At 37.6% G+C, this 26,673-nt stretch overlaps 2 protein-coding genes across 2 annotated transcripts; both read right to left on the bottom strand.

The window, feature by feature from the left end:
• Nucleotides 1–13,879: 13,879 nt before the first annotated feature.
• Nucleotides 13,880–20,514, bottom strand: LOC104901090 (UDP-N-acetylglucosamine transferase subunit ALG14). Its single transcript, XM_048634741.2, has 5 exons — nucleotides 20,341–20,514; nucleotides 19,647–19,786; nucleotides 15,499–15,636; nucleotides 15,353–15,412; nucleotides 13,880–15,004 (listed from the first exon to the last, which is right to left on the bottom strand). Exons 1-5 carry the CDS (start codon nucleotides 20,495–20,497, stop codon nucleotides 14,828–14,830), a joined length of 672 nt encoding a protein of 223 aa, XP_048490698.2. The 5' UTR covers nucleotides 20,498–20,514; the 3' UTR covers nucleotides 13,880–14,827.
• A 3,743-nt stretch (nucleotides 20,515–24,257) lies between these two features.
• Nucleotides 24,258–25,628, bottom strand: LOC104898717 (uncharacterized). The gene has a single exon (XM_010685818.2). The coding sequence runs from the start codon at nucleotides 25,626–25,628 to the stop codon at nucleotides 24,258–24,260; it is 1,371 nt and encodes a 456-aa protein (XP_010684120.2).
• Between the last annotated feature and the right edge of the window lie 1,045 nt (nucleotides 25,629–26,673).

The following is a 26,673-nucleotide window of genomic DNA, read 5'->3' as shown; positions in this document are numbered from 1 at the left end:
TAAAGACATTAAACACGACACTTTAACTTCCTAACAATCCATTCTACCTACTCCCGTGGAGAACTTCATGTCCTTAATTGAAATACTCAAATCCGTCAAAATCCAACTCCCGTTGTGATCAAGACAATGGAATTATAACAATACTACTCCCGTTTTGGGGGAGTTTGACAAGTCATATTTATTAGTTAGGTTATTTATTTCTTCTAATAGGCGAATTAGTGATCCGCGCGTACACGTGGCAGATTCCAGCAGAAACAGTGCAATCTTCCGAAAGGCATAACTCCTTGACTAGAAGTCTACTTGGGGCGTGCCACCTATCGTTGGAAACATCTTCAAGTCTAGTTTCCAAATCTGGTGGCATTACTCGATTCTAAGAATCACATCAAAAGTTATGATCAGAAGAGTAAACGTGACTCTTTTTTCACATTTCTTCTAATGATTTTCCGCTTCGTTTTTGCTCAAACTCGTACTATGACATATCCATATGATCCTTATTCATTGTAGCTTCTTTCCAAGTGTTCCTAATCCTCAAGTTTAGCTAATCACACTCCAAATACGTCATCAATGCCTGGAATTCATCAAAAAAAAAGAAAACATACCGAATAGAAGTACAAAAGCATAACTTAAGAATATAATGCAAGAATGAACCTAAATATGAAACTAAATGCTCTAAATGCAACCTAAATGCACCTAAAAACTATATATAAATATGACTTATCAATGTAATTAATTAATACACTCATATAACAAACCACAATTCTAAACTATTAGAGCGGAAGTCTTAAGTTTAATAAATCTACATCTAGGTGAAATCAACGCTCTCCCCCCAATATAAGCTAGTCACCATCAAGCCATGCACATTGAAGACATGTAATATCAGCTAAAAGGTTGAGCAAGATTTTATACCAATAACAACTTTGAACTATCCAATGTGCAGGTGGAATACATACATAGTATTCCACAAAATCATTTCACTTGTACAACATTCTAACTTGAATATAATAGACAACCTTCAAGAATTCAAATCCACTTTACTTTCTTTCAAACCATTTTGTAAAACTTTCAAATATAACTCCTTTGAAATCTGCGAGTAGGAGGTAATAAAAATCCAATGAGCTAGATAGGCTCACTAGATAAGGTAAACACAAAAGTCACTAGTATGCATACCCCTAACTTGATAGCGTACCAAGAAGGAAGACTAATGGCAAGAGTATTGATCAACATACTCCCAACTACTCAAATATATTGTTGAGACACTGTTAACTCAATATACTTCCAAACTCGGAGAATACCACTTACCGGCAACCCCACAATAAAACTCTATAAACCCTTGTAAGGTGAGGAACTTCCTCCTTTCAAAATCTCAACTTAGTAACAGAGGAACTTCCTCCTTTTAATAATCTCAAACTTGTCTCACGAGGAACTTCCTCCTTTTAACAAACTCAAACTTGTCTCATGAGGAACTTCCTCCTTTTAATAATATCTTAAATAATCTCATAAATTATTTCGATATAAACATCGTCAAAACAATTTAAAAGCTCCATAAATAGCATCGTAAAACCGATTCCAAACTCAATGTAAATCACAAATCAATATGAAATACTTTCTGTAATAATCTGTACAAGCTTAGTATGAAATCTTACCTTATTAACAGACCACTGTCAACCACTCTCAATTACAAGTCAAAAGGGTTCTTCTACGAACCCGCAATCTACAATATAATATAATATGGTATAAGTCACTTGACTACAACCTTTACATAACAACATAAACGACATAACCTAGTTAATGAGCCTTGACTACCTTTAAAAATAACTCACTCTAAATTTAATCCAAAGAGAATATACCAAAGTCAACACAAGTCAAACTGGTCAACAAAAGTCAAACTGCAAATACTACTAACTACATGAAAATAACATGCATTATATTTAATTTCAGCAGAAACATAAAATAGGGATAATTTTCTCCTATGACGTCCAAATGAAACATTTCTTGAGACTATCTTGGGTAAAATTTCGATACGAACAACTTTTGTCAAATAGTATTTTGGCAAAAAGCGCCCATAAACTGACGAAAAACACAAATTACGAATCTGACTTGTATTTCCTACGAGTTATAGTTCTTGTTGATAAACTTATTATTAATAAGCAAAATTATTTTCAATCAAGCTACACCCAACACTCATAATCAAAACCCCCAATTCAATTTAACTCAAGAACCCTAAACTAACAAAACTCCAAATTCAGAAAAATTAACACATACTAAAATTAAAATATCGAAAAGAACCTTACTTGATAAATAACGCAATTAGTATGTAGAAAGTGTAAAAAGACCCAAAATTTCGTCTCCTTAACCCGATTTTCGACCCGAAGACCGGACCCCAAAAATCCTATTTCTCTTCTTCGAAATTACCCACAAAACGAGTGAAGATGGATGATGGACAGTTGGCTTGAAGACGTGTGACAATGGCTAAACAAACATCTGAAGTTTTTAAAGGTGATGAAGCAAGAAATAGAGAGAGAAAGGAATAGGACTAAAAAGTTGAAGATGAGTCGTGGTTTTTGCACTCTTCTTTCTTTTTTCCTTTTGCGCCTTTTTTTTTTCCTTTTTTTTTTTCTTTTCCTTTACTTTTCTTTTATAAATTGGTTTAGCTAACTTAATGGTACTTAACCTAGTCAACTAGGAATAGGTTTTGGGCTATTTTTAAAATAAAGTCAAATGAGAAACTATATATATATATATATATATATATTATATATATATATATATATTATATATAAATATATATTATATTATAATATATATATATATATATTTGATAAAATACATTTTAAATTATTTTAAACTAAAATAATATGAATAACTACTAAATAGTATAAAAAAAACTAAGTGTTACAATCTACCTCCCTTAAAATAAGTTTTAATCTGAAACTTAAAGTATTACTCAAATGATCAAACTTATACTCTTGTTTCTGAAAATAGCTCACGAACTTTATCATAGGAATCATCGTAATATAACAAGTAGAGAGTGAAACACATCGAAGCTTTATCAGAAAACTTTCAATCACACATGCACTAAATTAATATGAATTCTACCCCCCCCCCCTAAAAAAAGAAGTTACGCCCTCGTAACTAAGAATAACATGAACAAGAGATGAGGACACATAAAACACATGACATCCTTGGTCTTACGAGTAGTTCTTTGGTATTGTGGTGTGGCCAAAACGTTTACTATCTATTTTCTCAACCCTACGGGTCTTACAGATCTATTGGTCTAGAGTCTCAACTAGAACTCCAAATATCACCTTGTGAAGAGTTACAATACGATGTCGTAACTAAGAAACATGGAATATATTACATACACAATCAACTATCCTTTCAAGGATCACATATGGACCGACAAACTTAGGAATCAACTTCTTACTAAGGCTTAGACACGACGGGAAATAATCTAAGTCAAGCTAAACCGAACTACTACCGTCACACTCGTTGGTCTATGTCGTAGAGTGTGAAATTCAATTCATGACTACACTATTGTTTACAAGTGCTTTAAATGATAGCATAGGATTTTCTGGAAAATCCGGCAGAGTTTCCTTTGTCAAATGGACAACTCGAAATGAGAAAAGGTGTTCTAAACCTGTTACAATCACAATACATAAAAGCATTTCCAAATCCAATACTCAACGGTTTCGCGGAGCAACAAATAATCCGAATCAAGAGTACTATTTCTCTTCTAAAAAAAATAGAAGTAAAGACTCATACGATATGAAATCACCATTACATTGTTGGGCATACTCGCCTAAAAAAACATAAAACAATTCACAAGTCGACAACTATAATTTCAACTTGAAGTTATTATAACACTCACAATCACCAAGGCACACCACAAATGACAAAACAAAATACTTTGATGGTCGCATCAATATTGGGAAGAGTCTTAACCCATGAACATTCATAGCACGTGTTTTGGATTTTAAGACTATCACGTAATTAATGACACCACGAAAATCACATCAAAGCATACTAAGCATTTACATCCAAAGAGTACTTAAATAACCTTACACGTGAATATGGATACAACCAAATTTCTGTCTTTCAAAATGATTCTTTAATGGAAATCTAATAATAAATGACCCTTTTATAGAACTCTTGTTTTGCAAAAACTTTGCTTAATCATTCTTATTGTCACAACAGTCTTCTAGACCCGAAGTAACAACATGCTAAGCTCTATCGCTTTAAAACAGTTTCTTGACGGGGATCAATCAATTCAAATAATAAGACATATATTTCCAATAGTGAGGTATTGAGGCTTGAAACCTCTGATAATGGGGTTGAACATAATCCTGACAACAAAGGAGGAGTTTAAAATCTTCGGCATTGGTTATAGTCATGATAGTGGGGGCATGGAGGCTTGAAACCTCCACCATGGGGCCGACCATCCAACTATTCACTTTACTTGGGTCGAAACTAGACAAGTTTAAAACACGTAACACAATTCCAAATATTCTTTAGTAAACACCAAGTATCCTATTACTTGGTAACACTCAAAACACATTATAGAGCGGCAGAAAGCTCCATTGAGAAACCTTCAAGGCTCACAATCCGTGGGAGGCTTAACCCCTTTTAGACCTTTTTCAAAACCGTGTTCTTAAATTATCCGAAATTCATTCAAATCGTTGTAGAAAAACCATTTCTAGATCGATTCAAGACTGAATCCACAACCTTAACTGAAACGTGTCTAAATCACTTTCACACGCTACACAAACAAATTGAAAAATCTCACATAGTCTTTGGTAGGGTAACTTACTCGTTGATCAAACAGGGCCAAATCGAGCTACTAAGGTACTGCAGAAAATGATATGCTCTATTTACATGAAACTAAAGCTTACTTTATATGAAACTCCTTTTTAGAACCATGTCTCAAAACTAAAACACATTCATAACACAACATAAACCGTTCACACACTATAGTTTCACGAAATAAAAGTTCAAGTCATGCAAGGATACGTGAATCACATAAACTAACGACTCCATCAATAATAATAGTGGTATTACCCTTGTATACCGATACTCAACACTCCAAACATAGCAATAAAAAGTTGACTTAAACTCACTTTTCAAGGTTCATGAAATAGATATGGTCCAGTATACTTCTGTAGTTTCTATTAAATTCATTAATTTCTACTCAAACAACTAGTCATAGACTTGCAAGATGATACACTTAACCCTTACTCACATAAAACTTAAATCAAATTAATCAATTACACAATTTAACCATTATAATAACTTAGTCCCATTCTTCGGACAAGGCTTAAGTAAATTGAGTTTGAGCACATTTACCCATTCCTAATAGCCTATAGGTCATTAACGACCATTTGTTCAACTTTAAGTGGGTGTCTAATGCTCCAGGGCGACACAAAGGAGAGCCTGTTATAAATTATAACCAAGCTATCTCGAGGTTCTTAGCCAATTAATATGGTATAACTATAACTACACAATCATTTCATTAAACAAGTGCAAGAAACTTTGATGCTTGTAGCTTGTCATTTAAGGTTAGTGACTATCAATCAAGAACTTTGTAATGACTTTAAACCAAAGACTTAGATTACTTTAACTTATACTCCTAACATTAAACTCAGTGAGAAGAGAATCTCTTTGTTAAACCAGTCTACATTAGACTCGCTAACCATTTTAGTATTATTAGACCTTGATCACTACTAAATAAATCACATAACGGGGATTCTACGCGTCCCACCATCGACATGACTCAAGTTGACATTATGCCTTACATATGTCACCACTCCATAGCCTTACTAGGTACATGATAGTTACTAGTTGTTCTATAATGATCTCAAACCGACTCATTGACTCCGGCAAATAAACAATAATACTTCACGGTTAACCCTTAACATGTTATGAGCTGACTTTGACTAGTCACGGATATGCTACGAGAAATCGACCCACTTGGACTAATTCTGTTTTACTTTAGCTATCCACTTCACCATGAATACACCATGAAAGTCACCAGAACACAACAACTTATAGTGATAGTCATCTCATGACTCGCTAGACTACTTTAAACTCACGTAAACAAGGTCTATAGGCATGGCCAAGAGAGCCAATAACTCGAGTTTCAACTCTCATTATAGCCTCAACACAAAGTCATAGACTAACAAGTCAATTCATAACACTTAGTCAACAAGACTAGCATATCCAAGACATAGTCAAACCCTTCCCTATAAGGTTTTCGATTAACAATTCATACCAACTACATTTCGTGCATGCCATCACGCAACAAGACTAACAAGCCCTGCACATTGAAGACATGTAATATCAGCCAAAAGGCTGAGCAAGATTTTATACCAATAACAACTTTGAACTATCCAATGTGCAGGTGGAATACATACATAGTATTCCACAAAATCATTTCACTTGTACAACATTCTAACTTGAATATAATAGACAACCTTCAATAATTCAAATCCACTTTACTTTCTTTCTAAACCATTTTGTAAAACTTTCAAATATAACTCCTTTGAAATATGTGAGTAGGAAGTAATAAAAATCCAATGAGCTAGATAGGCTCACTAGATAAGGTAAACTCCAAAGACCCTAGTTTGCATACCCCTAACTTGATAACGTACCAAGAAAGAAGACAAATGGCAAGAGTATTGATCAACATACTCCCAACTACTCAAATATATTGTTGAGACACTGTTAACTCAACATACTTCCAAACTCGGAGAATACCACTTACCGGCAACCCCACAATAAAACTTTATAAACCCTTGTAAGGTGAGGAACTTCCTCCTTTCAAAATCTCAACTTAGTAACATAGAGGAACTTCCTCCTTTTAATAATCTCAAACTTGTCTCACGAGGAACTTCCTCCTTTTAACAAACTCAAACTTGTCTCATGAGGAACTTTCTCCTTTTAATAATATGTTAAATAATCTCATAAATTATTTTGATATAAACTTCGTCAAAACAATTTAAAAGCTCCATAAATAGCATCGTAATACCGATCCAAACACAATGTAAACCGATTAATAACGCAATTAGTATGTAGAAGAGTGTAAAAAGACCCAAAATTTCGTCTCCTTGACTCGATTTTTCACCCAAAAACCGCACCCCAAAATCCTATTTCTCCTCTTCGAAATTGCCCACAAAACAAGTGAAGATGGATGATGGACGGTTGGGCTGAAGACGTGTGACAATGGGTAAACAAAAATCTAAAGTTCTTAATGGTGATGAAGCAAGAAATAGAGAGAGAAAGGAATAAAATTAAAAAGGTTAAAGATGAGTCGTGGTTTTTGGTTTCAAAAACAGAAGCACCACTCTTCTTTCTTTTTTCCTTTTGCCTTTCTTTTTTTTCTTTTATTTTTCTTTTCCTTTACTTTTCTTTTATAACTTGGTTTAGCTAACTTAATGGTACTTAAAATAGTCAACTAGGAATAAGTTTTGGGCTATTTTTAAAATAAAGTCAAATGAGAAACTAAATATATAAATATATATATATTTATATATATATATATATATGATAAAATATATTTTAAATTATTTTAAACTAAAATAATATAAATAACTACTAAATAGTATAAAAAATACGAGGTGTTACAGTCGCCTTCCCTCCTTCGCCTCCCACAGAGTGTGGAAGTGTTTTTTCTCCTTCTCTCTCAGCTCCTAGACTTCTTTGGAGTGCGGGAGGCGGTTCACCGCCACGTTCGTCATTCGGATGGAGAACTGCAAAGAGCAAAAGATCTAGCAACAGAAGTAGATGGAGTAAAAAGCATAAAGGACAAATACTTACATCCAGCTAGGAGAGATAAAGCTCGTTCGTCTCATTCCTCCCATTGACCTCGTTAATGTGGTCCCGGTAGGCTTGGATGTAGATGATGTCCATGGCCTCGTTGACTCTTTTCTTCTTGGATGCCTTGGACATCTGAGTGAACGGCACCATCGTCTCGGCCACCATCCTGTCAGTTTGCGATGGGGTCGGTGAGGCGGGTGTATAACTCGAGCTGCCGGTCGGAATGAAATTCGAGGCATGCAAAGGAATATGGGTGTCTTCAGCCCCGGAGCCTACCCGGGGGCTATTCACCTCAACAGAGACGTCCGTCTTAGCCTTTTTAGCCGCCGCCTCCTTTTCGGCCCGAGCCTTAGCCAACGCCTTTTCGGTCAGCGCGACCTTGTCGTTGGCTCGTTCCTTGCATTTCTTGGGCTTGAGGTTAGACGGGTCATGTAACAGTTGAAAAGTTAGCAAGATTCGAAGACCCACAAAGTGGCAAAATGGCTCAGACAAATTACCTTGGGAGGCGCCGGCTTGTGCAAAGTCTTGGCCTTCATTTCGGCTCTGTTCCGAGCCGTCTTCAGAGATGCCGCAGTCATTCGTTCCGCCATTTCTGGGTCGGTCTCTCTGATATAAGCAAGGGAAGCCTCTGCAAGAACTGCGGCAAGTTAGAAAAACAAGATAAAACAGAAAATAAGCAAGTAAACCAGCCCCCTCTGCCAAATTACCCTTGGGAAAGGCCGGGTTTAGCCCCATGGCGGTCAAGAAATTTTCATTCTTGAAGAGTTTGCAGCTCAAAAGCCAATTGCCGGCAACAAAGACCTCTCCGCCATCGACGATCTTGGTATCTAACTGCATATAGCAAGCAGCCACGACCTCGTCGTCAGTCAACTCGGGTACTTTAAAGTTCAGCTCGTGGTTCGGCTCGGAGGCAGAAGGCACGATCAGGACACCCCATTCTCCCCCGAAGTAGACGAAGGCGAAGCCCCTTCGGAACCCCTTTTGTGATGAAGGGAGATCAAGTACGGATCGGTACCCCCTCCTAGCTTGGAAGCACCACCAGCCTGGACCATGCTCCCTGGCCATCATCTCAACCAGTTTGTACATATGGCGCCAGAGGGTCACGGTCGGCTTAACACCCAACATCTCACATATTACCTGGACTGCCAAAATCCATCCCTAGGAGTTGGGAGATATCTGACCCAGACAAAGGTTGTAGGCGTTCATAAGGTCCTTCTCGAACTGGGTCAGAGGGAACCTGAGGCCCATTTCCATAGCTTTGTAATAACAAGTTGTGCAGCCCGGGAGAGGAGCCAGAATTGTGTGACTTGCATCGTGTCGAACCAATAGGAAGGGGTCCCTTATTTGGAATCTCGCGGCTTGGCCCTGAGGGTCTTCTAATATTGCTTATATTAAATAAGGAAGAGGGAACTTCGCTTCCAGACCGCCCTTCGGGTCTATTTCAGGATACTCGAAATGGCCAAATGATGAAGCTTCGCCTTCTTTTCCCGGCATAGTTACCCTAACTACACCATCAGACAGATATTGGTCTAAGTAACTCCTCGAGGAGGGATAAGCCAAGGACACCTCCCAAGGAAGGGGGATGGCACCCTCGGCCTCCTCCTCCTCGGCCTGTGAAGGAGTACTCGGAAGGGAAAGCGCATTAGACACAGCCGAGGGATCCAGGCAACTTATTAAAGTCGACACCAATACCATTCCCATTCCCCTCACCTCCTCGGCTATATTATAAGGAGGTGAAGAGGGTGTGCCACTGACTCGGACGAGCTCCCCATTATTTATTAATAGAGGGGTTCGGCCGATTTTATTAAAAGAAAAGAAAAGGAATTAAATGAAAATCAAAAGAAAAGCATACCTGGTCGGACGGAGAACTTAGCCCGGACTTAGAGAGAGAAAGAAGCTTGAAAGTGGAGAGAGAAAGAGAGAATTTCAAAGTTTAGAGAGAGAATTATGAAAAAAAGAATCTCTGAAAATCTCTCTTTTCCCCATACTTATAGGCGAAATCCTCGAGCGCCACGCCCCGCGTCCGATAATGGACCGTGACCTGCCTTCAAGCACCCTTATTGGACCTCTCTCAAGCAGCCCAAATGTCCATATTATTCCAAGAGGCGCGCCCCAAAGAAGATGAAACGTCGCGAAGTTTCGCCCAATTCCCGGAAGTTGAAACACCAACATGTTGCCCAACAACCCAAGAATCCATGAGTGCCATGTGGCATTGAAGGAGCAGTGGAGCTATGATCAACTTGACAGCTTAATATTGGGTTCACCAGCTCAAATCACCGAGCTCGGCCATTCTAGTTGGCACAGCCAGCTCAAACACCAAGTGCCTCAAACTCAAGTCAGCTTCTAAGGCAACTGCTCGGACAAGCTTGGGGCTCATTAGCCTCTCATCCGAGCAACGTCCAACCTACTCGACCTAAGGAGGCCTTCCCCCCCTGGCCAAGTCACTTTCCTAGCCAAAGAGAGCTTAGCGAAAGAAGGCACCTGTTCGGACAAGCTTGGGGCTCATTATCCCCTCATTCGAGCAGCGTACAACCTACTCGGTTGAAGGAGGCCTTCCCCCCCTTAGCCGAGTCACTTTCCTAGCCGAAGAGAGCTTAGCGAAAGAAGGCACCTGTTCGGACAAGCTTGGGGCTCATTAGCCCCTCATCCGAGCAGCGTCAAACCCACTCGGCCCAAGGAGGCCTTCCCCCTCTTAGTCGAGTCACTTTCTAGCCAAAAAAGGGCCGACCGAAAGAAGGCACCCACTCGGACGAATTTGGGGTTCGTTAGTCCTTGTTCAAGTAGCGTCCAGACATAAGGCCACCAGGGTGTGAGTTAAACACCAGGTCGACATTCCCCTCTCCCTTCCATGTGACCGGGTTGGCGCTACGCCCTCCCTTCCATTGGGACCGCATCAGTACTCTCCTCTCCCCTCCATGGGAAACCGGGTCGGTGCGCCCCTCTCCCTTCCCTGGGAGATCGGGTCGGCACGCCCCTCTCCCTTCCCTGGGAGACCGGGTCGGCACGCCCCTCTCCCTTCATGGGAGCCCGGGTCGGCACGGCCCTCGCTCTCCCTTCCATGGGAGACCGGGTCGACACGCCCTTCTCCCGTTCATGGGAGACCGGGTCGGCACTTCCCTTCTCCCTCCCATGGGAGATCAGGTCGGCCCCCTCCTTCTTCGTCAGGGTCAAATCAGTCCCCTTTTAAAGTCGTGGGTCCTAGTTCTCCATTCCAAGGGGCCCATGGTAATCAAGGTTCCGCCACGAATGGGCGACGCTCTACCAAGGTCCCCCACTCCCGTCGTGGGGCTAATTGTTTGGGCTTACTTTCAGGCTATAAGCCAATTAAGGGAGGATCAAGGTCCAACAAGCCATTTGGCCTTCAGGCGCCCACCGTTAGATCTCCTCCTAGCTGTCGATCAGTGCATTCCAGCTGGTTTACAGCTAGGGGTCCCAGAGCACTATATATACCAACCCCCCTCATCAATGAACATGTATTGAATTCTTACCTAACAAATCAGAGCATCTCTCTCTAGACTTTATCTCTCTAAGCTTAATCACTGACTTGAGCGTCGGAGAGGCGATCTCGGAACCACCTCCGGGGCAGCTTAACCTTACCTTTTGCAGGATTCCGGCGTACGGACTAGTGACTCTGGACATTCAGTTCTGACTCGGTGTTCTCTTTGCGTGTCATAAGCACACTTAATTTCTTAGCAGAAACAAACAATAAAATAGTTATAAGACAACTGACACATGTTGATAAATATATGAGTAACTGTAAAAAAAAAAAATAGAGCATTACCCGATCTATGGATGGAAGAAGATCAGGAATTGTGTTTGGTGGAAGATGTTTGCTAAATTAATGGAAAAGCTCAATTATGATTGATATCAGAATATACTTCCTCTATTTAAAAATAGTTGCACCATTTCATGTTTTCACGTTTACCTATGCATGATTTCAAACAATAATATCTTTAATTATTAATAAGTAAAAATCATAAAAAGTCGATACTAATAAAATATACATCAAGACGAATTTAACAAGATCTCATATCACTATGTTTCTTCTAAAATATAAATCACCAAAGACAATCTAAAGGTTTGTTCTCTTCGGCATAAAACAGCTGAACTGAACTGAATTGAATTGAATTAAACTGAACTGAATTGAACTGAACTGAATTAAACTGAACTGAAATGATTAGTGATATGTGATAGTAAAGTATTGTCTAGAGATGAACTGAATTGAACTGAACTGAACTAAACAAAATTGAACTGCACTGAACTGAACTGAACTGAAAATAAGCTGGGGAGAACAGGCCCTAAGTCTAAGATGTGAATAGTGAATACTATAGAATTGGTGCAACTATTTCTAAACGGAAGAAGTATATGGGAAATATATCCTAAACCGAAAAAATAATAATCTTTTTATTTATTTATTATATATCAAAAGGTTACATTGACAACGACCTTGAACTCCAAGTTTCCTACCATCTATCTTTTTTTTGGATTTGTGCGCCATCCTTCCGCACGGGCCATGCTAATATCGTTCCAATTTATCAGATTTCCCCGAAGGGATCCTACCATCTATCTTTATTCTATAAGAAAACATTATAAAAATAGATGGACCCGGTACACAATAACTTCTTGTGCACTAGGCATCGTATGATATAGTCTATTTTTATCTGATAGTCGGTTAATATATTTTTAAAGGGGAAACAATAGCATATATATTAAGGAATTTCAATGTCAATGTCCATTTAAATTGTTTTAGGAAATGTCATTGTTTTAGAGATAAAATAAATTTTGAAAGATGTTTTTTCAACTAATACCTCAACACGTGCATACAGGACCGGAATTATATAAGTCAATCCTTAAATTATTGTCCTTAAAACCTATGTTAGACCATTAAAGTATGTATTAATTAAACTATAAAAAAATTAATATTTAGACACGAAACAACAAAAGACTCTAACACAATTCTACACGATAACCATTTTTTTTCTCAAAAACCAATTTGAATTTTCGGCCCATTAAAGTTACCAAAAAGCCAATGGAACAAACAATAAGTTGGGAGTTTGTTACAAAATTACTTATTTGGGGATTCTTTCTCTGCACCTCTCTCATCTTCATATGCACCCTCTTTTTCTCCCTCTATCTCTTTCCTCACCCGTAAATAATGTGTCTCCCCTCCCTTTTTTTTTTTTTTTGGTTAAAACATAAGAATATATTACGAAAGCCATGAAAGAGTCATCTAATTACAAACTAAATTGCAGAGAAAGAAACCTTCTCAACGAGCACACGTAAAAACAAAATTTATACACATCTATCTATAAGTATGTTTCCCTTCAAAAAAAAATCTACAAGTATGTTTAACCAATTCCTTTCCTCATCTGTCCAATGTAACTCAACAAAGCTTTTAATTCTACGACACACATCTCTATGAACTGAATATTCTTTACAATCCAATCAGGATGTTTCACAGGAGCATTCCACATAGAGTTGCAAACAATCTAAAGTTCACAAATTGCTTGTATTGAATAACACTTTAAATAAATATAAATTAATCTTTATTCCTAACCTAGAATGTTAAAAGTCTTAATAGTCAATATTCAATGAACAAAAACAATTACAATCTCAAGAAATAAGGAAACTTGTGTGTAGTTTTTAAATCATCAAGAATTTATTTAGCTGAATTTTATATACGTTTTATGAATAATGTATTTTCTGAGATATCATGTGCTTGATGGTTTAGGATATCTTAGGAATCTAATTGCGTTTTGTTTTAGAATATTTCAGGAATACAAGTGTTTATATATTTTTTTAAAAATTATGTTGTATCATTAATATGATTTAAAATAAGCTCCATAAAAGTTGTAAAAACTTTGTTTTCAATACCATAAATTGAATGTAAAAGATCAAATGAGAAGTTTACTAAATAGCACAATTCTAATTTACAATATATTATACACCAATTGTTATACGCCAATTATAAGGTAGAAATGTGCACATAAATAAAGGATAGAATAATTTACTACGTAACACAATCATACTCACTCCGTTTCATTTTAATCTACACACTTATACTTTTCACGCATGCCAATGTAAAATTTTGAGGAGATATATTTTTAGTTTTGTATTTATAAAAATTATAAAAAGTACATATTAATAAAATACATGTTATGATGAATCTAACAAGATCTCACATGACTATATTTTCATCCGCGTATAAATCACAAATGATGGTCAAAGTGAAATTTGTGAATAGTGTAAAATGTCAAAGTGTGTAAATTAAAATGAAACGGAAGGAGTACGATTCAGGTTCACAACCAATCCTTATATATAGTCATTTTTTCTATTTAATCCGTCCTAAAATAAATAAGACACTTCTCTCTTTTATGTAAGAGTTTTTTAGAAGTAGTTAAATTCCCACTCCCTCCACCCATGACTTGCTGACAAAATAAATGGAAGATCCAATTCCAATAAAAGCGTTCTAGACTACAAGTGCTTAAAAGTATTGGTACAACAGGATACATGTATGGTTAAAAAATGGGCTCATATACTATGAAATACAATACAGTTCAAGCATAATCAGTGTCAGAAAAGATTTTGTTTTTCAAGGTAAGATGAAGGAGACTCACCCGGGGGAGTAAGAGAAAATTCTCAAATGAATTCCATGAGATTTGTTTCCTAGACCTTAGAGATATGAGGTAAAAAGCAATGCGACTACTCCACCTCAACCTCAAGCATAATCAGTGTCAAAAGATTATCTAGTACATGTACACTGTTAACTTCAAGACGGTTAAGTGTTGTACGTATTACCCCCCAGCGCCAAAAACAACCAAAAAAGTGTAAATTCCATTACTCTGTAAGCAAACATTGGTGAAAACTCAAATCTCAAAAAAAAAAAAAAAAAAAGATTATGTAGACCAATTTACAAGAATGATCCCTTCAAAAAAAAAAAATATTACAAGAATGAAGACTACACCTAAGTATAGAGCACATATAGCAGAATCCACACAAGTGACCCTGCAATAAACAGCTACATGAGACAACCAACGTAAATAGATCGAGGATATTTCCTTTGCAGTTGAGGCCATTGAACGTAAAGTTGATCAGCCATTCTAAGTTTGTACAGCAGCAAGCCACTCAAAGAGAGCCTTTGAACTCTTGCAATACTCTCCACGTAGAATATCGATGACCATCTGATCCCCAATACCTAGAAGAATTTGAATTTGAGTGCGAACCAATTAACACTAATGGTTCGTTAGGTACTAAATACTAGTAATGGTAATAAATTAAATATGTAACTTTGCGTAGGAAGTTGCATGTCAATGCATGTGGTAATGGCAATTCATGCCTGAATGCGTTTTTCTTCACGCGTCTACAATATTATTCAATACCAACTAGAAGAAAAGGGCTACTTGAGATTGACAAGCACGGCCATGGTTTTTGGGAAGAGACTTTTTTATTACAAGTATACCTATAAATAATCCTGCGCCTATCAAACCGGCAAAAGATTGTATTATTAGAGACAATATTCATACAAATCCGGTAAAGAGCTTACCTTAAACAAAAGGGAAATTCCACATAAAGGAATGCAAGTACCAGGGCCATTGCAGAGGATCTGGCAGTAAACATCAAGAAAACTCATCATTCACAACGCAAGCTATGAATGAAAGCAAAGATAGGAGTAGATATACATATACATACCACTTGAGGTCTGATTTTAATCATCAGCCACAATGCATGAGCAATTGCAATCAGTGTCGTCCAAACAGAAGTTATATATGACTGACCAACTTCCCGACTGCGATATATCTGCATGTACTGTGCAGCTTCCATCCCCTTCTGTACAAAAAAAAAGAAAAGGCAAATGTCTCCTTAATATACAAAGGGCAATGGCAAAGATCTAACACATGCACCGACGTCCTCTACAGGAAGATTAATTTGTCCAAACAGTATGTGTAAAGCAAAAGCGATTTCAGCGATACAGTTGATGCACCTCAAAGCATTTAAAACTGAAGCTTCAGGTCTCTCATTAAGATACCGCTACTTTAAGCTTCTTTTATAGAAATAAGGATTTTTTTTGTTTTTTACCAACTTCTTTTACTCATTTTCTGCATTACCACCAATTGTATTTGATTTCACCACCTTAAGTAACCTAATTCCATGAAAATTACCACTTTAACTTGATCTGATTCTAAGGGGAATTTTCAGGCCAAGTACGGTAGGGCCCACTTGTAGGATCTTTTGTCCCCCCCCCCCCTCTTCCACATTCTCTCTCCTTGCTCTTTCTCTATTACCCAAAACTTCAGTTCACTTTATTCCAAATCCATCTGATACTTGAAAATTTTCTTATCCACACTGAAACTAAGTTAGGGTAAGAACTTCTTAACCCACCTTACTCCTGTCCGAACAACCAATAAGTATATATTAAGCTAACGTGAAGTTACAACACATCAAATAGTTAGAATTTTGTGTGGGAAAAATTGATAGGAACATTCCCAACTATGAGTGTTCAGACAAGTCCCAACTAAGGATTATTTCTGAACGATCCCAACTATGCATCATTTTTGCTAAAATTGGTCCCAGCAGGTTAATGACATGCTACAACAGGTTAAACGCATTTTTTTGTTTTTTATTTTTTGCCACAACCTTTTTCTTCTTCCTCCTCCACCTCTTTCTCACTCCTCCCTCCACCATGTCCTTCTCTCTCCTACACCCTCCCTCTTAATTGGTTTTAGGTTTCTTTCCTCTTCTTCCTCCTCTTTCTCTCTCCTCCCTGCCACTCCTTCATCTTCCCCTCCCTGCCACTCCCTTCTCCTCCCCTGCAACCAAGACCACCCCCAAAGCCCCATCCCCTACTGTTGCCCCCAATTTTCTTTGCGTTTTTGCATTGACTTTTCTTTGCTTTTTTGCATTGACTTTTGCAAGTAGCATCAGGGTGGTTCTGAGGGGGAGGGAATTTCGTGGGTGGCATGGGAAAGGGAAGGGGATTTCGAGGGTGGCTGAATGGAGGGGAGTTAAGGGGGAGGGGATTTTGAGGGTGGCTGGGGAGGGGGTGGGAGGAGGAGGGGATAGGATTTGGGGGGGTAGCTGTGGAAGGGGTGGGATTTCGGGGGTGGCTGGGAAGGGGGTGTGAGAGAGGGATGGGATTTCGGGGGTGGCTGGGGAGGGGTGTAAGAGGGGGATGGGATTTAGGGGGAGGTGTAGCAAGGGAAGGAGGAAATAGGAGAGAGAAAAAGGAGGGAAACTAACTTAAGAAATAAAAAAAATTAAATGGTTAAACATGTAATAAGTCATTTGGGACCATTTTTGGCAACAATGATACATAGTTGGGACAGCTCAGAAATAATCTTAGTTGAGACTGAAAATGGCGAAACGCCCATAGTTGAGACTATTCCTGTCATTTTTTCCAAAGTGGAAATGAGTGTCAACTATAGCAATCAAGGAGTTAAGTAACATAGAATTTGCTACAATGTATCCCTAAAATAACAAATTAAACCAGTAAAAATAACCCGTAAATTAAACCAATAAACTTTTGTTCACAATGCATAAGTAAAGCACTTTCATAAATCCACAATTTTCCTATGTTTAAGGTCGATTATGGCTGAGAAGTCAAAACCTAAATTAATCGGACTTTGTATGAAAGAATTTTCATCAGTTTTGAGGTGAAGAAGAGATGAATTTATACTTTATAAACTCTAATTAGGGAGAAAGAGGGTTGAAAAGGGGGAGAATTGCATCATGTAGCCCCACTTAGCCGAACATTAAACCTAACACCGGGTCAAGGTTGCATTTTTAGTGAGTAAGGTTAAGTAAGGTGGTAAAATTCAAAGAACAAAACAAAAGGTGGTAAGGTACAAATCGAGTAAAAGAAAAGGTGGTAAAAACAAAACTGACCTTAAAATAAGGAGAAAATCCTTACAAATCTAACCGTTCTATTTTGTAATATTTTGCTTATATTTGAAAGTTGTTTGATTATAAAAGATAATCTTCACATGAGTGATCATAGTACTTTATCTAATTAGAGTCTTTGTGTCTAACTGTATCTCATGCCTTCTGTTTAAAACAATGCATAATCATGTAGAAGGGTAAGAAAGCATTCATAATTTGATAAAAGTGTCTGGTTAGTTGGACTGCATCTCAAGTAGGCTCTAAAAGCCACACCCAATCATCTAGTCTACCAAGAAAGATAAGATGATAACTTGTTGCAATACATACACACTTCAGATGACAAAGCTATACTCGTAAAGAGAAAAGACCATTCACATAGTCCATAGCACATAACTTCTTCCACCAGATCCAAATAACAAACATATCTTCCAACAGAGCACCTCAGAACAGAGCAAAGCAATCAGATTGATAGATACATTCGTCGCCAAAAGATCTACATGGTAACCCAAGAACTCATGAATCTCCAATACATAAGTCATACACAATATGATACTGAAGAAACATGAACGAAATCAAAATCCCTATGGATTAAAAGTTCAATAAACCTCGACTTCTATAAACCAAAACTTCCAGAATGATATCAATATGGCATTTCAAAGAAAGTTCACATCAAATACTGCTATTGGCCACATCATTATGAGCATGCTCTCCATGTCGACTAGATAGTGAAAAACAACAAGATTTTTATGTTACTCACTACAAATAAGAGAGGTTACTTCTGAAACATTCATACTTCAGACTCACAGTGCAGCAGCCCTAAGCAGATAGCCTGATAAGCAGACTACTATACAATAGAACCTCGCTCTTAATGCACTCAGCCGGAGAAAATTTCAATTGGCTAGTTTCAGCATCTTAAATATATTACTTTATAATCCTAATGCGTTCTTTTGACAATGCAAATCCTAAAGTTTCCTTCTATGGCTTCGGGCTTTCAGTAAGCAACTTTTTCCTCTTCACACTTTTAGAACTCAAAAAAACTGAGCAACTGAAATGATTTCTTCACATCAATTACATTAATTATGCTATCACAATTGTAACAGGCTTACAGCCATGCCCTACTCTTCAAAGTAGCAATCACTTCTAAGGCAAAAGAATAGCAGTGTGCTTATCAACAAATATTGAAGAGGAAGCAGCCTGCAGTGTTCCATATTTGAGTGAAAAGTATCTGTAAGTATCACTGCATGACTAACTTATTCTTCTATAACCTAATGTCAATTAGATATACGCATGCTTGAAAATTTTGCCAGCTCTTGCCAACCAGATAGTCTAAACTTTGCATTTCAACTTTCTCCATTTGACCATCATACAATTATATTACCTCCAGCAAAAATATCAGCAGATAATACGCTTATAGCTCCCTAATCACCAAGCCATGTGACAGTGACACAGAGCGAGACAGGCCCTTTTAAGTCCCATTTAGAAACTATAACCCAAAAAACAAGGAGAAATGGAGAAAAAAAAAAAGACATGTCAAGAACATTTAACTTTTATGCGTTATGACACCATCTGAACATCAGATTAAACAGAACAAACAACAAGTAGATTGACTGATTGACATGAAGAGTGATCAAAAACATAGAAAGACATAGGGGAGAAGTACTGTATTTAATCAGAGAGCCCAAACTTTTAGTTATTTCCATGCTCAGTAAATCCAAAACAAACGCACACCCCCAACTAATATATGTATATCCTTATAGTCTAAGTCTTATGTTATACAAAAATAAATCCAGCAACATAAAAACATAGCAATAAGCACAAGTCTTTGACATAAATGAAAAATTATAAAGTGTGCTATTCTCAAAATCAAGTCCACTACAACGGAAAACATTCATAGCACAGATCTTTGAATGCACCTCCAACACAAAAGTTAGATGTTGAAACAGGATGGAGGGGCCAATTACCTCATTATTCGAAGAGCACTCAAATGTTTGAGCTTTCTGCAAACTCATATTATCAGTGGCAGCAGCTACATAATATCTAGGTATAAACCTTTCCTTCTTGAGCGCCAACAAGAGATTAATCATCTCAGCTGTGTGACCACCTACAAGCATGATAACAGATACAAAGAATTATAGTTATATTTGGAAAAAAAAATACAGATCAATCACTAAAAACTCGAACAAGATAACGGTTATTAGCCTAGGTTCGAAGAACATAACTCGTGCCATTTCGGCATATCAACAGATCAAGCCAATCAACCCCCTTTTTCCATGATCTCCTATCTTTTGCCCGAATTCAGCTAGGCTAGGTCATAGATTCCTATAAAGCTTCAAATTAATTCTACTTAATAATGAAAAAGCAAAATGGCATTCTCCAAACTCTCCCAAGACCAAAACATAATACTTAACATGAAATTTGTCCAACAAATAAAGGGGCTCACTTTGACAATTACGAGTAAATAAGTGGGTCACCCCTTCCCTGTCTATTTTTTTCTATCTCGTCATATCACGCTCTCATGCTGTTCTATGCTATTTCAAAATCTCCATCAGTGTAGGTTCGGAATAATCTTTTGTTTGGGTCTATTTACAACTAGCCAATTGAGAATCCTTGGATTCAATGCAGTTGAATTACGCAAAGATAGATGAATGAGCTAACCTGAACCAAGAACAATGAGGGTAATAAGAGGTTTTGCAGCAGTGTTTTGGAAGGGTTTACCGCATCGATGTAGAACATAAACTAATCGAAGTAGAATCAATGTTAAAACAAGAATTATGATTCCAGATAATTCCGCCATTGAAATTAACTCTCTCATGATCGCCAAAAATGTCCGAAACGAAATGAACCCTAGAAAAAAAGGGAAGACAATCAAAAACCAGACAATTAAGCTGAGTTATCAATGATTTTTCTATCGAATTTCGGAAGGAAACTCGAAACTTGAAATGAGAAGTATTAAACGAAAATTAGATGGGGAAGAAGATACCTTGGATTTAAGATCACGGTGCCGATGAATTCTTCTGCACTTATTGGAGACTAATTAACGAAAAACTTGATAGTTGAAGTTAATTTTGTTGCTTTTTTCGGACTGGTGAATGATGAAACTCAACATATGGTTCTTTATTTTCACAAAGAAAATGAAGAGAGAGAAAAGTTTGGGATTACAGATTTGCAGGTTGGCAAATAAAGAGAAAATAAAGAATTAATAAGCACATGAACTTATGCAATATATCACTTTGGCACTGTCCTCATAAAAATTGGAGAATACCTTGCAACTTTCTCAAAATCCCAATCAATGATTTTCAAAACACAGAAATTTAACTACATTTAATATAAAGAATCACTCATGGTCATGGGTAACTCAAAACAATCAAAATTCATTTTCAACGGAAGAAAGTAATACCTGCTACCTGGTGGTCGTCTGATTCCAGCGAGGGTAAGGGCGGGAGGACATCGTGCGATAATAGCGTTTCTGACGGTTATCGCTTATCGGCGTCGCCCGACCAGGGAGGGATCCTGATGATGTAGGGGTCGCTACTGCGGTACTGTGGTGGTGAGGAGGGGGAGGGGTTTTATTTATTCAAAGGGGTTGGTTAGTTTTTTTTCCAGTTTTTGTCTTTTTGTTGTATTTAGAAATTTTCCTTTCTCTTTAGTTTACTCATGTTATAACCAATTGGAAGTACAAAAGTATTAAAAAGAAAATCAAAAGTCGAGAAAGAAATTGACAAATAAAAAAGAGAAATTAAAAAGTCGGGGAAGATATTACGCAAGACAGTTGTCGGTCACTTGTGCGGCACTCGCCGACCACCCGCAGCTCGCCGGAGCTCCACCAACAACTCGCGTTCTATCTCCTTTCTCGCACTCTCTCTCGTCGCATCTTCGCGCCCTGCTGCACGCGCACACCACCAACGACCTTCGCCCCGAATTGTCCCGCCGTCGTCGCCGTCGACTACCGAGCTCGCCGGATCACTCTATCGGAACTTCGTTTCACCTTGCTTCTCGTACTTCGCTGCTCTTAGTAGCAGAGGTTCAACACACCTCCTTCTTTCTTTTATTTCCCCTCTAAGGGGTTGTTTGGTTCAAGATATGAAATGGAAAGGGAATGGATACAAATAAAGGAGGGGAATGGTAACAAAGGTAGTTATCTTTATTGAGTGTTTGGTTCAAGCCAAGGAATGGAAATGAAGGGTAACCCTTAACTTCAAGTAATGGATTTTGTTACTTGAGGGGAGGGGGGGAAGATAACAAATTGGGGGAATCCATTACCATCTGATGAGGGGTTGAACCAAACAAGAAAAAAGGGAATCGATAATTAATTCCATTTCTTAAAACACAAAAATAATGAACCAAACGACCCCTAAATCTGAATTCAAGTTTTATAATGCAAGCCCAATTACTACCTTTTGATAATTAGTCTAAGTTGGGCTTAAAAATTGATTTACATTAGTCAGACCAACTCAATTCAATTGTTGCATGTGTATTAGTTGGGCTCAAATCTGATTTTCTTATAATGTCAGTTAAGCTACTTATTAATTGTTGGGCTAATGGAGTTAAATTGAAGCTGATTTAGTATTTTATTAGACTATATTGGTTTAATTTATTAAGTTAAACATAATTTTGGACTTAGAATCTGATTTACTTAGTTAAGTCACCTAAGTTAATTTTGTTGCTTCAACTTATTGGGCTTAAGTGGATTATTTGGTTGGATTTAATTAAATCACTTGGTTTAGACTAAACCTTTAACTAGTTGGATTGATAATTATATTAAGAATTAATTAAAAAGGCTAGGTTGAACTAATTAGTTACTAATAGTCCTTATAATCTGAATTTTTGTAAGAGAGTATTAAGAACACTAAACTTGTATAAATAACTTCATAAGTTTATTAACTACTAATGTAGGAGGTTAGCGCTAATATTTTAGATAACTACAATAATGTTAATAACCAACCTAGTTTAGTAATCATGCAAAAATTGATGGTTGATCGTGGATGAGTAATTTTTAATCATAGGTTATATTATGACATTTTGGAGTTATAAAATTAGGGGTGATATATGCAAGGATCATTTGGTTGTTTAGTGGATGATTTTTGATTATGGGTCATGTGTTATAACTTTGAGGAGATCATGTATGACGATTCTTGGAGGCTAAGTTATGATGATACTTAAGGAGTAAGAAAAGGAATAGTGTACGAGGTAACCTTTCATGTCTAGCAATTATGCATGCTCGTATATGCTATGTGTAACCTTTCATGTCTTGCAATTATGCATGCTCGTATATGCTTTGTGTAACCTTTCATGTCTAGCAATTATGCATGCTCGTATATGTTATGTGCAATGATGTATTCGAATGTGTGGATATGACATTGTAATGATATGACTATGTGATGCTATGACTCGATGAATGCTCATGAATGTTATGAATAGTCGTGTTTATGAAGTATAATTATATGAATTATGAATCTATTATGATTACGGGTATTGTACGAAAATATGAATACGTGCAAGTTTGTAAAAGTGGGTGGTTCTGCTGGCTTGGCATGATGAACTAAACTGGCAAATGGGTAAGTTACAGGTGGAGGAATTATGTTACAATATACGAATGAACACGGACCAAAAGGGTCATATGATAAAGTTAATGTTATGTCCAAAGCCTGTACTTGCCAATGAACTATGGTCACGCAAATGTTCTTTGTCAGCAGACTATTCAACGATGATGTTTTCTGGTATTTTCGAACAATTACCAATATAATGTGATATATGTTTGTGCATGAAAATCTTTACGAACTAAAACCGTTTTTACGGGTTGGAGTGAAGTTACTGAGTTCTCAACTCATTTAAGGTTATTTTCTGTGTTTTCTCTTTTCTCTAATTTATGAAATCATTCAGGCATTATGGAGATAGCTTAGGATTAGTTATGTAAAGATGCTCCGGAAAGGTTGAATTGAAGCGACTCTGTATATAGTTGGGTTATCTATAATACTCTGTATTTATGGGTAATGATTTATTGCATAAAGATGATCATTTGTATGAATAAGAGACCATTGTAGGCTATTATCTTATTAGTGGGTCATAACACATAGGCTTAAGTTATGCTTCCGCTGACGATTAAGGTTGTGAAATTTGTCGGGGCGTTACATACACCCTCAACCCCCTTCCCCCTAAATCACAAGCAAATGCTTAAATATATATAGTCGTACCATTTATATATGCGCCAATGCGGTAGGTGTTGAGTATAAATTCAAAGATATCATCCATATTTTTCTTATATTCATCTCGGTGATGAAATGACAGTAAATTAAACGGTTGTGATATAATTTTCCAGGTGATAATTGTTTTGACGCTCTGTTTGGTAGTGTGTAAAATATTGTTCATGAAAATAAGTTTTTCTTTTCCTCTCATTTTCCGTTGTTTGGTTTGGAAAGGGGTATAAAACAAGTTTTCCATAAACAGAGCTCTAGGTGTAAATCATTTTCCTTTCAAAAAAAAAGGGAAAATATGTTTTCCTTCATTCTTCTTAGCAACTTTTTTTTTTTTTTTTTGGCAACAGGTAAAAGCAACAAAAGTACCGGAAGTTTGCCCTAGCCTTTTCTTGCTTTAACAGCAAGATTATGCGCTGGAGCAATATCTTCCCTTGAAACTTTAATACACATTACAAACAAGTAACTATTCGCTATTCGCTTAATATCCTTAATTATATTACTTATACTCTTATTTGTTTCGTTCATGCTTTTCAACGCGAGAATGACTTCCCTATTATCCGTTTTTATTATGAGCCCAGCACTTCTCCATTCCATGTCCGAAATTGCTCTAAGGATTGCGTACGCTTCCGTTTGCTCTGACGAGCTTGCATATATTCTTGCAGCATACTCTTCTTTGGGGTCTTTATTCGCATTCTTCCAAGCAACTGCGGCCTGCCACATGTTCGATTTAGAATTCTTCTTCCAAGCTCCGTCGACTAGGATGGTTTGCACGTTGGGCGTATTTTTATCCCCTATTGTCCAATTGAGCATTGCGTCCTGTTCTTCTTGTGTGGTGCTGGTTTGATCTCTAGTCCTAACCTTGAGAGAGTTTTTTCCTTTGCTGGCTCTGAGGATATGGTCATTGATGATCTCTATTATCCTCCTTGGATTTACTGACGATTCCTTGAAGATAACTTCGTTCCTGTGCACCCAGATTCCCCATAGAGTAGATATAAATCTTATTTCCATCTCGAGGGCTTGTTCACCTTTCTTCTTTTTGAGAAGGTTCAAAAAGTTTCTTATCCAGGACTGAATCGGTAAATGAGATCCCTGTGAAGCTACTATGCCCATCGAGGAGCTCCAAATTCTTTGCGCGATGCTACAGTCCCTGAGCAGGTGCGTTGTTGTTTCCATTTCCTTCTTACATAGGCAGCAAGCTGGATTTATCCCTCTAATCTGTCTTTTGATGAGGTTGTCTGCTGATGGTATAGTGTTGTTAAGGATTTTCCATATGAAGTGTTTCCACTTTGGGAAAATATCCGACTTCCAGAAGGATTTCCAGAAAGTTGCTTTATCGTCTTGTATATGAGCTTCTTGATGAAGAAGCCAATACCCCGATTTCACTGAGTATCTACCCGATTTTGTGTGACTCCATTCCAAGTCATCCTCACACTCCTCGTGCGGAATATGCACCGCAAAAATTTCCTTTGCTTCTTCCGGTGGAAAGATCTTCCAAATAATGTTTGCCTTCCATTCCTTGTTAGTGTTTATCAGATCATTAACCATTATGATATTATTGGTTCTATCCACGTGATTTTCTAGCATCTTTGGGATGAGAAACTTACTCGGGTGCCATTTGTCCCTATCTATTCTAATTTGCTTCCCGTTGCCTAGCTTTTTGTACAAACCTTTCTTGAGAGCGCACCCAGCTTTGAATAGGCTACGAAAAGCATAAGAACTATTCCTCGGAACTTCATCGTCTATAGCCATTTGCACAGGGTCTTTTTTGTATTTGGCTACGTAAATTTGATGGATAAGAGACTCTTTATTCTTATGGATTCTCCAAGCCTGATTAAAGAGAAGGGCCTTGTTGACGTGCACAATGTTTCTCATACCTAGCCCTCCCTGGTATTTATGGTTGTGGAGCAGTTCTTGTTTCCTCCAATAAATTGGAGTTTTCCCCATTGACGATGACCACCAGAATCTGAGAAGGATCGAAGAGAGTTTTTTTGTGATTTTTTTAGGGAGGAGATAAACTGTCATGATATGAGAAGCTAGAGTGGTGAGAATTGTGTTTATTAGTATTAGCTTTACTGGTTGAGATAGATTGTTGAACTTCCACGTAAGTATCCTGTTGGTGGTTTTGGTAACTATATCATTGAAAGTTGAGGTGGTCCGGCCATCCACCTCCATTGGGCAACCAAGATATGTGCCAATTTTCTCCTTGTTTGTGACCCCTAGTGGTCTTCTCATGATTCTCATAAACTTTTGGGGTGTATTAGGACTAAAGATTACGTGTGATTTTTCGAAATTGATTTTTTCTCCAGATTTCTCGCATAAGGAAGAGAGGGCTGATTTGATTGCCCAACAATTTTTTGGTTTGGCTTTGAAGAAAAAAAAGGGCATCATCCGCAAAGAAAAGGTGGGAAACTTCCGGGGCATTTCTTGCAATTTTGAGGCCTTCTAACTCTCTAGTTTCTTGGAGGTGAGAGAGATTTCTTGAGAGGACCTCCATACACAGGATAAATATGTAGGATGAGAGAGGGTCTCCTTGTCTTAGCCCCACAGTGGGGATAAAGCTAGTAGAAGGTTCCCCGTTAACTAAGACAGCGTAAGAGACTGTTGTTATGCATTGCATAATCCAGTTTATCCAATTTCCCGGGAATTGCATTTTTGTTAACATAGCTTCTACAAAAGTCCCACCTTATTCTGTCGTAGGCTTTACTCAAGTCAACCTTCAGAATTCCCGTGAAGCTATTGCCTTTTTTCCTCTTCCTAACCCAGCTCGTGATTTCATGTGAAATTAGGCAATTGT

The sequence above is a fragment of the Beta vulgaris genome, chromosome 8 (assembly GCF_026745355.1).
Source record: "Beta vulgaris subsp. vulgaris cultivar EL10 chromosome 8, EL10.2, whole genome shotgun sequence".
Taxonomy (NCBI): domain Eukaryota; kingdom Viridiplantae; phylum Streptophyta; class Magnoliopsida; order Caryophyllales; family Amaranthaceae; genus Beta; species Beta vulgaris.
The sequence above is the reverse complement of the archived record's forward strand: the minus strand, read 5'-3'. Positions and strand labels throughout refer to the sequence as shown.

Bases quoted from the DNA above. Each gene is read 5' to 3' on its own strand.
- LOC104901090 (XM_048634741.2), bottom strand. From the start codon at position 20,497: ATGAGAGAGTTAATTTCAATGGCGGAATTATCTGGAATCATAATTCTT. The intron at 19,787-20,340 runs GTTAGCTCATTC...TCATGCTTGTAG, and splicing joins CCTCATTGTTCTTGGTTCAG to GTGGTCACACAGCTGAGATG. The intron at 15,005-15,352 runs GTAAGCTCTTTA...AAATTCTTCTAG, and splicing joins GAATTTCCCTTTTGTTTAAG to GTATTGGGGATCAGATGGTC.
- LOC104898717 (XM_010685818.2), bottom strand. From the start codon at position 25,628: ATGGCTATAGACGATGAAGTTCCGAGGAATAGTTCTTATGCTTTTCGT.